At 53.4% G+C, this 14,326-nt stretch overlaps 5 protein-coding genes across 5 annotated transcripts; 1 reads left to right on the forward strand and 4 right to left on the reverse strand.

Annotated features, from left to right (window-relative positions):
- Window positions 1-1,622: 1,622 nt before the first annotated feature.
- L226DRAFT_538679 (uncharacterized protein) lies at window positions 1,623-2,063 on the reverse strand. The gene has a single exon (XM_067681545.1). It carries the CDS (start codon window positions 2,011-2,013, stop codon window positions 1,642-1,644), a length of 372 nt encoding a protein of 123 aa, XP_067531205.1. The 5' UTR covers window positions 2,014-2,063; the 3' UTR covers window positions 1,623-1,641.
- A 1,645-nt stretch (window positions 2,064-3,708) lies between these two features.
- Window positions 3,709-6,055, reverse strand: L226DRAFT_492610 (phytase). The gene is made up of 7 exons (XM_067677395.1): window positions 5,315-6,055; window positions 5,208-5,260; window positions 4,757-5,148; window positions 4,626-4,696; window positions 4,353-4,570; window positions 4,166-4,291; window positions 3,709-4,111 (listed from the first exon to the last, which is right to left on the reverse strand). Exons 1-7 carry the CDS (start codon window positions 5,995-5,997, stop codon window positions 3,852-3,854), a joined length of 1,803 nt encoding a protein of 600 aa, XP_067531206.1. The 5' UTR covers window positions 5,998-6,055; the 3' UTR covers window positions 3,709-3,851.
- A 124-nt stretch (window positions 6,056-6,179) lies between these two features.
- On the reverse strand, window positions 6,180-9,323 carry L226DRAFT_538681 (MFS general substrate transporter). Its single transcript, XM_067681546.1, has 12 exons — window positions 8,839-9,323; window positions 8,683-8,781; window positions 8,485-8,630; window positions 8,363-8,429; window positions 8,186-8,300; window positions 7,993-8,136; window positions 7,859-7,940; window positions 7,796-7,812; window positions 7,401-7,745; window positions 7,256-7,343; window positions 6,446-7,206; window positions 6,180-6,390 (listed from the first exon to the last, which is right to left on the reverse strand). Exons 1-12 carry the CDS (start codon window positions 9,002-9,004, stop codon window positions 6,318-6,320), a joined length of 2,103 nt encoding a protein of 700 aa, XP_067531207.1. The 5' UTR covers window positions 9,005-9,323; the 3' UTR covers window positions 6,180-6,317.
- Window positions 9,324-9,859: 536 nt separating this feature from the next.
- Window positions 9,860-12,012, reverse strand: L226DRAFT_538682 (HET-domain-containing protein). Its single transcript, XM_067681547.1, has one exon. It carries the CDS (start codon window positions 12,005-12,007, stop codon window positions 9,908-9,910), a length of 2,100 nt encoding a protein of 699 aa, XP_067531208.1. The 5' UTR covers window positions 12,008-12,012; the 3' UTR covers window positions 9,860-9,907.
- Window positions 12,013-12,222: 210 nt separating this feature from the next.
- L226DRAFT_554738 (DUF1688-domain-containing protein) lies at window positions 12,223-14,321 on the forward strand. The gene is made up of 7 exons (XM_067683018.1): window positions 12,223-12,448; window positions 12,501-12,527; window positions 12,581-12,878; window positions 12,939-13,112; window positions 13,174-13,503; window positions 13,562-13,709; window positions 13,773-14,321. The coding sequence occupies exons 1-7, from the start codon at window positions 12,266-12,268 to the stop codon at window positions 13,945-13,947; spliced, it is 1,335 nt and encodes a 444-aa protein (XP_067531209.1). The 5' UTR covers window positions 12,223-12,265; the 3' UTR covers window positions 13,948-14,321.
- Window positions 14,322-14,326: the final 5 nt, after the last annotated feature.

The raw sequence follows: 14,326 nt of genomic DNA on the forward strand, positions 1-14,326 counted from the left end.
CTCCTTCATGACACGTGGATTTCTGATACTGGAGACTGACATTACTAGGCGACTACCTGGCGACATCCACATGGACTCAAGCAACAACAAGACGACAGGTCAAGAGACCAACACAAGCAACGATTTGGATACCCCCACACGACTTAGAACGCTACCACAGACTCCCCATAATACAAGTAGATTGTCAGTTTCTCTGGACGGTGGGCCTTCGCCTAGAAGACCTGGCTCCGCTGTCAATACAACCCAATTATTGTCCTTTACCACCTCGACCCCGTACTTGGGTTGGTCTCAGAACCCAGGCTCGGGGTTGTTTGGCGCGACTTCAAGCTTGAGATTCGGACCAGGGGGGCAAGGACTGGGTGGGTATAATCCCCTGTCAATGTTTTCGCCTTTCGCGAGATTGCTGAACATGCCCGGATCATTACCAACTTTCAGCCAAGGTTCGTTCAATAAACCTCTACCGCCGTTCATGAGCGATCGGAAGGGCAAGAACTGAGGGTCAAGATCAACACCGGATGTGAGCATGTCAGTAACAGTACCCCAAGAAGACATGCAAGCAATACTATCAACAATGATTGATCAACATCTCCTGCTTCGAGCCATGCGAAGCGGCGAGGAGAATGGCAAGAAATCATCAAGTTCGCAGAACACTTTGGGCTGGAATTCGACACTGAAGGCTTCGATCTGCAGCAAGAAGAAGACAAAAATCAATCTTGATTTGCTACAATGGTAGAAGACATGAACGAAGAGGAAGAACACAATGAAGATGAAGACGACAATGAGGATGCAGCCAAAGTCAAACACAGCGTCACCACAGACAACGCAATCGATGAGGCATTGAGCACTTCGTGCTCCGTAAGATTAGAGTGTGCCAGATTGTTAGGAAGCGACCCTCAGCGGCAGCACGCTGAGCACACAGCTCGCGAAAGCCAATGCGCTGTGATTTCATCCTCGTGTTGGTGGTCTAACCCACCAGCAGGTAACACGGGCATCCCACTGCCCTACATGCGACCAGCATCCCTCCAACCAGGACCGACGTATGGACCACCGCAAGCCCAACTCGTACAGCTGGACCTGGCACTCTCCCAGGTAACACTGGCAGCACCGGTTCCCCATTATCTGACAACGAACCTGCTGTCGTTTCCACACAAGCCCACGCCCACAAGTTTGCAAATATCTCCTACAATATCGGATCCAACGATGACTACGACATCGTGACCTCAAACAGCGGCATCATCAATTCATTCCAGGCCCTTACCACCAACAGAGCCAAACATGCCGACTAGACCAACTGGACCCCTACTGCAACAAGTCATGTTGCCAGGACCTCCAAGGCAACAAAGCAGAGGTTCCCAGTTGCCACCCCAAGTTCAAGCAACTGGTGGGCCTGCGACGAAGAGAGCAACACAGCGATTGACGGTGGTGTGCAGGTACCCACGGGTTTACCTAGCCATATCCGCATCCTTGAAAACCCGTGGGAAACAGGTACAGTCAAATTCCCCATAACCCATACCTATCGGTAGGAGGGTAAAAGTATGGGTTATCGGAGACTATGGGCTATGGAAAAGGGACCAAATAGGCGCCTGTCGAGCGCACACATATTTTAGGAGAAGCATCCAATGAATCCTTTACATTGCCTACCTACTGACGACAGAAAAAGTCTGTGATGGAAGTGTCAACCATTCCCTTCCGTGCGTCCAAACGCATCTGGCGTGAGAAGCTGGTGAGGATGTCCTCCAGCTTTCTACTAACTTCTCCAACTGTGCAACAGCCTCCCTTTTGTTCCAAAGTAAGCTCGGCCAGTGCGGCATCGTGGTTCGGAGTGCACAACAAAACATCGAGTGCATAGCATTCATCGACAAGGTTGGCATCATGGTCGAGCCAGGCTTCATCCTCGGGGGTGAGAGTTTCTTTCTTTGCAAGACTGGCCTCGAGACAAGCTTTCCTGGATGTGACTTGCTTCTCAAGAAGGCTGAGCGCTTTATGCAACTCGGTGAGACGATCCAATGGCATCACGGAAGCAGTGGAAGGCAGCGGGGAAGCAGCACAAGTGTCGCGCCGGGACGTAACAAGCAACATGGAGGCAGAGATCAGCCATAATTGGAGTATTGAGACACATTATGTAATATAATCATGGGTTACAATGCCCCATAGTAAGGCTGAGCATAGGTTTAGGTATTGCATAGGTATACCTATACTACCTAGATCTGTGACCTAGATGATCCAAACCTACAGGTCCAGGTATCTACAGCATGGATCATGCACGGATCTAGGTCAAGCCTATGAAAAAACATCTAGGTCACAGCTGACCTGTATTAAAAAATTTTATGTTTCTTTTGATGAAATTAGCATATTTACAGCATAAAAGTTTTTTGAAGGTCTAGGTAACCTAAAACCTGACCTGTATGACCTGTGACCTATAGGTCTAGGTACCTACAACACAGATCATGCACAGATCTAGGTATTAAAATTTGGAGCACAGGTACCTATGGAACAGATCTAGGTCGATCTGTAGGTAACCTATGCTCAGCCTTACCCCATAGAGCTATGGGTTATGGGATAACAGAGATGTATGGGTTATCACCACTGTCCCGACTCAGGGAGGCCTGAAAACTATGTGGTATCGGAGAGTATGGGTTATCAGGGGGTATGGGTTATGGGGAATTCGACTGTACTCACACCCGCGGATGTACTTACCCATGGGTATTCCCACGGATTTATCCTTGGGTACCCACGGGTTTTGCTAACTCGTGAAGGTCCCTAGGGCACGCAGAGGTACAGGAGACCAGTGAGGGCATACACACCCAGACCGGTTCTCCTGCGGGGTCACTTTGAGACCACCTCAGATCGTCGACTAGCTCCATACGGTTGCCTCCTCGATTCTGTGCATACCGTATATTTTCTTGAAGAACTACGACTCAGAACTGGCATTCGGACTGTGTACGATACTATTGCAGCTATTATCACATTCAAGAGCCCGTAGTGGGTTCTAGAGGGGGAGAATGTAAGGGATTATAATACGGACTAGTATAGTTTATTATATGAACTATTACATTCACTATTATTGTATCTAATCGGTATTGGCACGCATCGTACAAGATGCGCGCCTCAATGTGGTGTTGGCTTAGGCTTAGCCTTTCACCACGTCCACCGAGTATTAGCACGTCTTCAATACAGAGATTGGTGCAGGGTACTCCGGGCGTGTGTGATCGAGGCTCTTCTTGAACTCTTACAACTTCCCAAAATTCATTATCAGCTATTATTGTGTTATTTTGTATTATTTATGAATTTAATACAAAGTAATATGAGGGTCCCAAACAAGTCAATTCAACTCCATTTATGCTCTCTGGGTTGTATTATGCTAGAAACATTCATTGTCTAGCATATTGACAATGAATGGCAGGCAGGGGGTCGGGGGGGCCTGGGGAGTCTAGGGGGGGGTCAGAAAAAAATACATTACTAGCTGATAATAGCCGATAATGGATCTTGGGAAGTACTGATGGACTTGTGACGCACGTTTTCATATGGATAGGCCCCTTCAAAAATAATGTGCTGATTGTTGGCTGTGGCGGACTCTGGCGGTCCACAAAAGGGACGCGGCGGAGAATGATGGGCAACCATCGGGTAGGCTCGCCAGCGAGCGGAACTGACATCTCATGATCCGCACTATCCATATAGATTATTCAAAAAGGGCCTATTGATATGAAAACGGCTGTAACAGTTCATTAGATTCATGTGTACCTTCAGACTACTGTTACTTAACATTGATCAAATGTAATGCTCACAGCTCACTCTAACTATACAATATTAACTACAAGGAACGGCTCCCAAATAGTAGCAAGCAATAAGTCCTATGTCCTGGCAGGGGACAGCGGTGGCTCTCCTGTAGTTGTGTTCCACCCATGTCCTTCCGGAATCTCCCAATCACCCAAACACGCCCATGTCCAATCTGTCTTCCCAACAGTCCCCCGCACAGCATTGGCAAATATGGGCACCGGACACAATCCATGCGGCTCATCTCCAGGACATCCGTGCACCGAGCCAAGGGGTACGACACCGTCATTGAGGATGATGCGAATCTGGGGGTCGTGCGTGTAATCGCATGAGAGTACTAGTCCACAAGAGATGAACATGGAGCCGCAGGAATACAACAAAGAAGACCTACATTGGAACTGCATGTTCGTTGCGAACGGCGCAAGGTGTGATGTCTTGAACGCACGGTTCTTCGGGATATGATCGGAGGGCAATGGACCATCCACTGCGAAGTTGGAGAGATTGAGCGCAGTTATCACTAGTAAAGTCATTGAGATAAACAGTAGCTTCCAAATGCGTAGTCCCGCAAGTAGACTCACCATTGAGTACGACGGTGTCATGGGTGGCATCGACATAAAGGCTCTGTCCAAGCGGGAAAGTAGCCGAATTGTCATCAAGTGTGGCATTCGTCGTCGAGTTATGTAGGGAAATTGGTGTGTGCGTGAGGCGAGCGAGCAGTTCCTGGATATATCCGATACCAAGTGCGCGAGTAGTCGGAGAGCCGAATGCATGGTTGTACCAAAAATTGAGATCGACGCTGCAAACGTACGATATCAGCGCGAATGAACAGCGTGAATAGCCGGATGACTCACGAGTAGTCGAAGCCGTGCCACTCGTCTTCGGTGAACAGCTCGCAGAACTTGGAATATCCGATAGCGATAGTCTGCAGTGCAACAAGCCATCAGCGAACGTGAAGCTCCACAACTCGACATCAAACACGTACCTCATATGCACAAAGTTGTTGCATGGAATACACATGCTCGACACTCAATTGCATGCCGGTAATCTGTGGCTGCAGCCGCTCAAGAGCTCCTTGAAGGTATATTTCCACCCATTCGCGAACAAACGGTGTCGCCCGTTCGCCCTTCGTATGGTCGCGCCCATTGGGGCACGTCTTCGACGGCGCAAGCGTGTTGTTGAAACCGTGCGCCTCGATCGTGATGAGCTGTTGGTACTGCCCTTCGAGCGACGGCCCGAAGAACCCAAGGGCGAAGTTGAGGGCGGATGACAGCATGCGGTCCTGTGACTCTGTGCGGAATACGGGGAGCGTGCTGGTCTCGGTGAAGTTCTGCAGTAGGAAGCCGTACTTCATGCGCATTGAGACACCAAGGTCGACTAGGCTCGGCAACACGTGGGTATTGGGGAATGGTATTGCTCGGACTAACGGTACTCACAAAGTTGCTGTCGACCGAACGGCGTCAAGATCTCCTCTCCAAGCTTGTATGTCCTGGATGGAGATTATGTAGGTAGATATGAACATAAGCGATGTAACATAGCTCACCAGTCATTCAGAAACTCTAGCTGTCCACTTGCGCGCCATCTCTCGGCACTGTTGAGCCCATCCGAGAAGAGTGCGGGCGCACCATACGACGAAGACCCCGTAGGATAACGCGCGCCATGGCGATGAAGGAGATGAAGGCCAGTGACACGACATCCAGCCGGAGGTTCTGGACCCGCGTCGACACCAAAGGCACCTCGGTCGACAGTGAACCAAGGGGACAGGTTGCCCCAGTGTCTGAATATATCGAACTTGCGCTTGGTATCGTTCTTCAGAGCCTCTGGGGAGAGCAGATGAGGAGCGCCAGTGTGTATTGGATACGAGGGAGCAGTAGCTACAAGAGCAGGCTCTGCACCCGTTGGAGTTGGACCAGCATAGCCAACGTTGGATGGGAAGAGAGATGGGAAGGCATTCGTGGGCGAGGGCGGAGGGTAGTTGTGGACCTCTGTCGAGCCTGCACGGCCTGCGATGACAGGGTCGACACTGCAGAATGGTAGAGCGGTGCTGTAACTGCGGAACGAAGACCAGTAAAGAAGAGCTGAGAGGAGGCCGGCACAGTAGGCGAGGACGATGTGGCGGAGCGCATAGGTGCGACGAGGAAACAGGGAGATGTGAGTCGGCTGGTTGTCGATCAACGGCTGCTGTTCCAGGTCAGTGACATTCTTCTGCTCCTCGTGCCCGGTCATCGCGTGCGTGGTGCTCGGTGTCGCGCAACCTCCAGTCGTCGTCGCGGTTGCAGACGAGATCCACAGACGCGTATACACTCCGCGTCTGTATGCCCATACGATCACATGCCGAGGGTGCGAACATCTCTGAACTCCCGACGATCCCAGCACATCCTTGATCTTATGAGAGGAAGATCCATGAATCCGTTGATACAAATTATTCATCCATAATCCTAGGGTATTGTAGCAAAGCACACATGTCAACGCAAACTACGTAGCTGTCAGCGCTACGCGCATCTGGCATCCAACGATACTCAATACATACGACCAAAACATCTGCGTTAGTGATGGCGTAGCTCTCGTGCAAGCCGTAGTGTCAGCACGAAGGCGACTGTCGCCGACAGCCCGCCCAGTCTGAAGGATAGCCCCAAGTCAGCGACCTAGCCGGAGGTCGAACGGGCCAACTCACCTGTATATGATAGCGTACGAATTCGGCCCACCTCCAGAGACCAGAGCCTCGGCCCTTGTTACCTCGGTATCCACATTCGTCGCATTCATCGCATTTACCGCAAGCTCTATACCCGCACCTGCTTCCGTACTCGAAGTCTTGGAAGGATCAAGCAGCGCGAAGAGGATCGACGCGAGCCCGGTCATAATGAACTGCGGGATAACGATGAAGACGTTGTGAATCCCGAGGATGATCCCCGCTTTTGCCGCCAGCCCTCCTGTTTTGCTTCCTGGTCCATGGTCGTCGTCCTCGTCAACCTCGGGATGGAGCGTGGAAGAGTCAGACACGGCTATAGAGTGCACGTCCGCGTGGCTCATACGAGCGTTCGCGTTCTGCAGGAGCCCGAGACCTGCCCGTGGCTCTTCATCGTCGTCGCGTAATTCATCCCGGCTGGTATGTGCGCTCGAGCTGTGACTGCGCCTGTGCGGCTTTGGCCGTCCGTCGTGGTCCACCGAACCAGAGGATATCGAATCCATGGAGGCATCTGACGAAAATGATCGGACGTCTTCTTCAATGGGAAGCGTTTGTGAACCACCATCGCCTTGTTTGCGCGGCGGAGGCTCGGGGACCTCTTCGTCGTCGTCGTCATCGCCGACAAGGAACTGGCGTTCATGCTCGTCACCGCCAAGGGCTAGAGATAGTCGATGTGTACGTGTGTCATTCAGGACGATGGCGCCTTCATCTTCCTCGGGGGCTCGCTCGGTGAGGATCGCCTCGGCAAGCTAAAGGATAGTCAGGATCTCACGTAAAATGAACAGTGTTTCCACATACTAGAGAGAAAGGTGCCCACTGCGTGATCGACCACGAAAATCCGGTAAGCGTTGTGAAGATTGTCGCGCCAGCGACGCTTGAATAAAAGCTGTTCCACCCGTCAGTCTCCATTAGCTATACATCGTAAACCCCCGGAGATACTCACAAGGTCGCGAACATGCAGATCGCAAATACGAGATGCCCCGTAGCCCACAAAGTGGTGAGGTGCACCTTGAGACGATCATACACCCTCGCCCAGGCACTCTTATGTGCCTGTGCGAGCTTGCGCTCCAGTAGCCTCCGCGAACGTGCCGACTCTGCAGCGACGAATGGGAGGAGCACGTTTCCCGCAAAGCTCAGCAGAGACGAGTAGAACAAGGCACGAGTGCCGAGTCTTGTCGACTCGGCATCCAGTCCCGGGTCATCTTGGGGCAGAGTGGAGGTTTGCTTGTGGAGGTCGCCTATGAACGCAGAAGTGTAAAAAAGGACGGGGAACCATCCAATCCAAGAGCTGCGAGAGATCAATGCCACTGAATATGCCAGTCTTACATGATGGCTTACAAGAATTGGATGATGCACTGCGAGTGTATGAGTATTTGTTGTGTGACAAAAGGAATCACGCACGATCTGACGAATCACGGGTGGAAGAGTGAAGACGTTGTTCCATATTTCTTTGAGCTCTCTCAAGAAGCTCTTATCTGAGCGTCTGAAACTTGCGGTCAGAACTTGCACCCTATCCTTGGAGATGTGATGCATACTTGGTCGACACCACTACCTTCTCTTTCGTGCAGAACGCTGTAATACCGTGCGTGGATAAGAGTAAGAACGAGCCGACGACGGCAAGAACCTCAAGCTCTGTGTCGCCAAAGAAGGGGAAGACGGTCGTCATGTCCACGTTTCCTCTGTGCGCGTGTTAGTTTCAAGGCGAACTAGAAGCGCATTCATACGGACATGAAGTATCCTGCAACGCTGCCAAAACCGAGCATGCGTGCTGCCCAAGCGTTCGCGTCAGCCTGCTCCGCAGAAGGCAGAGTGTCAACGATGAGCGCGCGATCCACTGCTTGGACTGCGAGGAGAGTGTCAAGGGGCGCGTTCGACTAGGCGGATGTGCGGACAAGTCGGACGCACCGGCGTTGATAGAGAAGTCGATGGTAAAAAGGGCTATTATCGCCAGCCATATGGTGAGAAGATCATTCTGCAAAGCGTGCGTTACTGTCGCCCTTGAGTATTATGCGAGTGCGAGCACTCACTGCTATCGATTTTGCCGGCGTGAATAGGGTGGCAAATGGGCGCGTGAAACCTAGGAGCATCATGGCTGTGATGCAAACGAGACAGCCAGCGATCATGTATGGTCTTCGACGACCAAAGCGTGACTTGGATTTGTCGGCGAGGACGCCTGAGTGCGCGGTCAAGAGAAGATCGCATGAGCTCGCTGGGACGGTGCACACCTATGAGGGGTTGGACGACGAGCCCGGAGATTGGACCCGCGAGGAAGACCATCGCAACCGCAGATTTGGATAGACCGAGCGACAGGAGGTAAGGGGTGCCTTGGAAAGGAATGAACGCTCGCGCGAGGGTGCGGGGTGACGGATATGGGTACATACCGTACGACATCTCTACGGACCAGAAGACCTGCACTCCAAGCAGTCCAATTGTGAGCGCTGGCAGTTGCGCCCATCTTGGACCGAGAATCTTGGCTATACCAGCAAGATGAGAGTCGTCGTGTTCGCCACCTTCCTCAGCCAGAGGGATGCTAGAGAAGCCGGTCATGATGACATGCAGGGTCCGAGAGTGTCCGCGTGCGGAGCTGGTCGCGTTGATCGTCGAAGACAATAGAATTAGACGTAGAGGTAGTAGGTAGTTCTGCTGAACGGTCGACGCTGACGGCAGAAGTTGAGGTCGACGGGGAGGAGGAGGAGGAGCAGCGCGTTCGCGGTGGCTGCGCGTCCGATGTGCGCTGTACCGATGACGCCAGGGGCACTCCCGGGGTCTCCATCAAACGCGTGTGGGACTCCGACCACTCTGCGCGTCCTCCTCCATGCGGGCGACGTACTTGTTCGAGTTGCGACTCCAAGCTTGTGAGTAAAGGATACGGCCAGCCCAGTAATGTTCAATTCTGATGTACTACTTGTACAACGGACCCACACCATCACCGATCGGGCTACGGGCGCGGAGAGAAAGTTTTCATCGCCGCTGCCTTCCACCAGAATGAGCCCGTCCTTCCCTACTGGACACGCTCTATCCTGGATACCATTGTCTATCTCGGCCCGGACAACGTGTTCGTCTCTGTCGTCGGTGGTTCATCGAGCGAGTCTGGGACGGTCTGGGAATGCAGTACCGACGCATCGTGCTCGGGGATGCGAAGGAGGTTTGGACATGGGATGGTGTCGATTGCCACCCCTGGTCGTAGTGAGTGCAATAATGTAGTAGTACGTTGATTATCCGATGTCGAATCGGCTTCGCAGCCTCGACGGCGGCGGGAAGCCGTCGTACAATTCACTGATTGACTCACGATAAATACGCATGGTTCATTTTGAATGAACCTGCCCGATGCGAACAGAGTTCGACTTGTCAGGAGATAACCCAGAAGGAGATAGCGGTAACATCACTCTGCAGGAAAGCGTCCCCCTCAGGTGCCCGAGCTTAACGTGTATAGCGTGGTAAGTAACATAATCATGGTTCTCGGCGGCGACGGGGGATGATAGTGACACCAAGACTATAGTTATCAGAATATGCAGGAGGGTGAATTGATGGCCACCATGACTGAATCGACAGGACAACCCGGAGGCCAGAATCTACCGTGCATGATTGACATATGAACTCCTTGACGAAACACTTATCGATCTCCGGCCAGGTTGCAACATGGTCCGTGTGCTGTTCCAGGTTGGTAGGACGGTTGGATACGGTAGCGGAAGGAATACACTGATCGTTGTGTCCCGCCCCACACGTGTGGATGACAATAGCTCGTAGAGGCCGTGAGGAGGGCGTGCTCGCTGCCGGAGATGACGTATCGACCTCCGTGGGCACGTACGAGTGGGACGATGTGGCGGAATTGCTCAGTGAGGATGGGTGGATCGATTGTTGAGAACATTGGAGCGAGTCGCCGCAAGGACCTAGACGGATTATTATGCAGTCATCCGGGTCCCCATTGGATGTGAATACCAAGGCATGAGTCGGCGGGAGTTTCCGCACGCAGTGTGAGGTATCGAACCAACATCCTCCGTCGAGCAATGTGGACGAAGAGAGCTGGTAGTATGCCCAGCCCCCCGGACTTGCCTTGGGAGCTACGGAGACCCGAAACCCCGGAGAGATGATACCTCGTCTATCGGCGGCTTTCGGAAAGAGGGGAGAGTCTGCAGACATGGGATGGTAGCGCTTCAGACGAGACGCATTGGGGAAGCCCAAATAAATGTCTTCGAATGTGGCGAACACGTGGCCGGAAAGCCTAGGCGTTGTCACCGCGGGTGGGACAAAGTATACGTCGCCGATTATGTAGAAATGGACACCACCTTTCAGGTTAGCCTTCTTTGGGCCTGAGATACTTGCGCGTGTGGCATCCATAGGGGAGAGCAATAGCACGGGGAGGAGAGAATCAGCGACTCCTTGTTCGCGGTACTCGCATGACAAGAACACGGCGTAGAGGGGTCGATCCGGGTGAAGGGACGGAAGGGGGACGACGGGTAGTCTAGTATCGACGCCAACAGGCGTCACGACGATGCGGGGCCAGAGAGCTTCTTCATCGCAGGGCTTCGCAAGGCGCTGAGCGAGCTGCTGGGGTGTGAGAGTATGCAATACCCCTCTCCGGAAAGGATGTAGGGATCTGTTCTTCATCAGCGTGAACGAATCTGGACTTGTGGTGAATGGATCCCTGAATTGGGACGCGGAAGGCGACGTGAAAGCGATGGGTACATTGCGTGCATGTTCAACGAATGCGGACCAGCTTGAGAAGACTTCTGCGGAACCCCAGACAAGTATGGACTGGTCCGGATCCTGCTTGAGGATCTCCTCCTGCAGCCGGCGGAACGCGTTCTCGCCTTCCCCGTATATTGTAGGCATATGCACGCCGAAAATTCCCATGAGGGAATAAGCCCTGTCCTCCAGGCGTGTGGACTTACGGAATGATGCCCACAGCATCCGGGTGGCAACGCTGTACGAGTCCGCAGAGACGGCGTGTCGCAATACGTCCTCGGGTATTCTTGTGATGGAAGTGATGACCTCGGCATAGCTGTCCTTGGTGCCGAAAGGCTGCCAATCTGCACCGACGAAGAGGACAAACCGGGGAGCTATAAGCTCCTGAAGCGTCCATGCCCTCGTGAACCATTTGCACCCAACAATTGAGGGTTGCGCAAGCTTGACACGGTTCGAGACAGTGTGAGATGTTCCCCAGGAACTTGAAGTGACCTGCGCATCCTCGAGATAGGCATAACAGACGGTAGCTTGTGCGTACCAAGCGTACATGGAGTTGATTGCCTCTGAGAGCTCGGCACTGCTGGTCTTATCGATGCAGCAGGTATCGATCCAGATGTATGAGAATCCTTCTGACAGGGCGAGTGCACATGCGTTCCGTATTTTGGCAGATAGGTGAGGGAGAAGGGACAGGGAGGGAGTAGGACCGTCGCTTGATATCTTGCTCTGCTCGAGACGGATATGCTCGACGTCTTGATATGACATCTCCCCATGCTCGTGCCAGACATGGGACAAGATGGCGTAGCGGACTTGTGCAGGATTGGAAACTTGGTGGAATTCCCCAGTCTTGGTATTGATGAGGCGCATGGTGGGCTGTAAACATACACATACCAATAAGTCAGGATAGCCTCGCAACTGATCATCTCAATACGTACGTACTCTCAGGCTGGAGGGAAGGAGACAAGTTGTGGTGGACTGTCGCGAGCGCTCATACAGCGCGTCGGAGCCCTCGGACCGGCGCGTCATTGTTGTGGCGGCGTATCTGGTGGCGGACGGTGGCTGGTGCACGCGCGGAGGGCCGTCTCGCGTTCCGTCCTGGACCTCTACCACCATCTACTTATCGCCATGAACCCGCTCGTACCCAGCACCTCGCCTGACCAGACGGCCGCGTACTTGCGCACCCTTCCTGCGATTCGCGAACGATGTGGCCGCGTGCACGCCCTCGCAAAGGACGGCAAGCTCGAGTACTTCGACTACCATCCAGAGAAGGAGGCCGCTGCGGCCGCGTTCTGCGTCGATATCATGAAGGCACGTCCTCGAGTCATCCTCTATCTGCACCTTTCTACATCTTCCTCTGCAGCGTGACTTTGGCAACAACTTTGCAGCGGTGAGCCGCCTTCGTACTTCCGCGAGAACCCTGCCTGACGCGTGTGGTTGTAGATCCCTCCTCATGGACGATGGAGGCATCTCGACGCAGGACACCCGCGAGTTGAGCCTCTTGTCGAGAAGTGGAAGGCCTCCCCAAACCCACCCGACGTCAAGGAGATCACCAGACGCCTCATCGATCTCTTCCTCGTCTCCGTCCTCCTCGATGCCGGCGCCGGAAACAAGTGGTCTTACATGGAGGAGATTTCTGGGAAGCGATTCACTAGGTCAGAGGGTCTTGGGGTGGCGAGCATTGCGATGTTCGAAGAGGGCTTCTTCTCCGGAGACAGCAGTAATCCCCACCAAGTCGACGGTACGCCCCTCCTGCGTGTGTGCGCAAGTTGAGTAGATACAACGCTGATCATTCGTTCAGCCGAGGGCCTGTCAAAGGTGACCGCGCCCAAAGTTGCGACGGCGATGCAAGTCACCGACGCCAATCCCATGGTCGGCCTCGAAGGACGTTCTTCCCTCCTTGTCAACCTTGCCAATGCCCTCAAGTCGAGCCCAACATACTTTGGTTCCTCCGCGCGTCCCGGTCATATTGTCGGTGCGTCTTACTCTTGTCCCATTATACACCCGATTGCCCCCTCACGCTGTCTTCATCGCAGACTTTCTCGAATCCGAGTCAAAGACAGAGAACGGCTCGACGCGCGTGCACATCTTCGCCCTCTGGACCGCCTTAATTGACGGCCTCACACCTATCTGGCCCGCGACACGCACTACACTCGGTGGAAAACCGCTCGGAGACGTCTGGCCCTGCAACGCGCTCAAGAAGCAGAGTGTCACCGGGGGCACTTACACCGAGGGCGATGAACTCGTGCCCTTCCACAAGCTCACGGGCTGGATCACCTACAGTCTTGTTGAGCCGATCGAAAAGGTTCTTGGGTGGAAGGTTGAGGGCATAGAGTACATGACCGGGCTGCCTGAGTACCGAAACGGTGGGTCGATGTCGCGGACTATAAGTCAAGGATCGTGGGGTTGACGCTTACACCGCAGGTGGGCTACTTCTCGATCTCGGTGTTCTCTCACTGCGCCCGGGCGCGCTGGACGCCTCCCTGTTCCCTGATCCTGCCTCGGGCATCCCCAAACTGCCCCCATCGCATCCCGCCATCATCGAATGGAGAGCCATGACGGTGATAGAACTGTGCGTTCGCGACTTGCGTGCGCCTCGTCATCTATCGACTAACATGATCGTTCTGGCGTACAGTGATAGGATCGCAGACGAAATTCGGAAGCAGCTCGGTCTGACCGCTGAGCAGCTCACGCTCGCCCAGGTCCTCGAGAGTGCAACATGGAAAGGCGGGCGCGAGATTGCGGCACAGAAGCGACCGTTGACGGGCGGACCACCAATTGAGATTGAGAGCGACGGCACAGTATTCTAGGGGAACGGGCGGCCTCCGAAGATTAAAAGAGGGTTGAGCAGGGCGTCACGGTGGAACAATGTAATGATCGAGGAAGCCACCTTCTACAAGGGTATCTCGTGGCAGCGTTGAATCTCAAACACACGCGAAGTGCGTCAAAGAGTTTATATAAACAGCTTTGAGGCGGCCGGTCTTCGAGAGAGGTGTATTTCAAGGCACTGATGCATAATGCGACGGTGTCCTTGAGTTTCTGTGAACTCAATCCCTTGAAGCGTCTCTCCAGTTCGGACGTCCGATCGAGATTCCCGGAGCGCAGATGTTCTGTGGGGCCATGCGTCATATAATGTTCAATATGCAGGAACACTAGGTACAGAAGCGATATGATACAAGGTCTCACACC

The sequence above is a fragment of the Lentinus tigrinus genome (assembly GCF_003813185.1).
Source record: "Lentinus tigrinus ALCF2SS1-7 unplaced genomic scaffold L226scaffold_35, whole genome shotgun sequence".
Lineage (NCBI taxonomy): Eukaryota > Fungi > Basidiomycota > Agaricomycetes > Polyporales > Polyporaceae > Lentinus > Lentinus tigrinus.

Bases quoted from the DNA above. Each gene is read 5' to 3' on its own strand.
- L226DRAFT_538679 (XM_067681545.1), bottom strand. From the start codon at position 2,013: ATGCCATTGGATCGTCTCACCGAGTTGCATAAAGCGCTCAGCCTTCTT.
- L226DRAFT_492610 (XM_067677395.1), bottom strand. From the start codon at position 5,997: ATGACCGGGCACGAGGAGCAGAAGAATGTCACTGACCTGGAACAGCAG. The intron at 5,149-5,207 runs GTGAGTACCGTT...TGCCGAGCCTAG, and splicing joins GTTCGGTCGACAGCAACTTT to TCGACCTTGGTGTCTCAATG. The intron at 4,112-4,165 runs GTAGGTCTTCTT...CTTGTGGACTAG, and splicing joins AACGAACATGCAGTTCCAAT to TACTCTCATGCGATTACACG.
- L226DRAFT_538682 (XM_067681547.1), bottom strand. From the start codon at position 12,007: ATGCGCCTCATCAATACCAAGACTGGGGAATTCCACCAAGTTTCCAAT.
- L226DRAFT_554738 (XM_067683018.1), top strand. From the start codon at position 12,266: ATGAACCCGCTCGTACCCAGCACCTCGCCTGACCAGACGGCCGCGTAC. The intron at 12,528-12,580 runs GTGAGCCGCCTT...GTGTGGTTGTAG, and splicing joins TTGGCAACAACTTTGCAGCG to ATCCCTCCTCATGGACGATG. The intron at 12,879-12,938 runs GTACGCCCCTCC...TCATTCGTTCAG, and splicing joins TAATCCCCACCAAGTCGACG to CCGAGGGCCTGTCAAAGGTG.
- L226DRAFT_538681 (XM_067681546.1), bottom strand. From the start codon at position 9,004: ATGACCGGCTTCTCTAGCATCCCTCTGGCTGAGGAAGGTGGCGAACAC. The intron at 8,782-8,838 runs GTATGTACCCAT...TTCCTTTCCAAG, and splicing joins GTCCGTAGAGATGTCGTACG to GCACCCCTTACCTCCTGTCG. The intron at 8,631-8,682 runs GTGTGCACCGTC...CCGCGCACTCAG, and splicing joins CGTCGTCCAACCCCTCATAG to GCGTCCTCGCCGACAAATCC.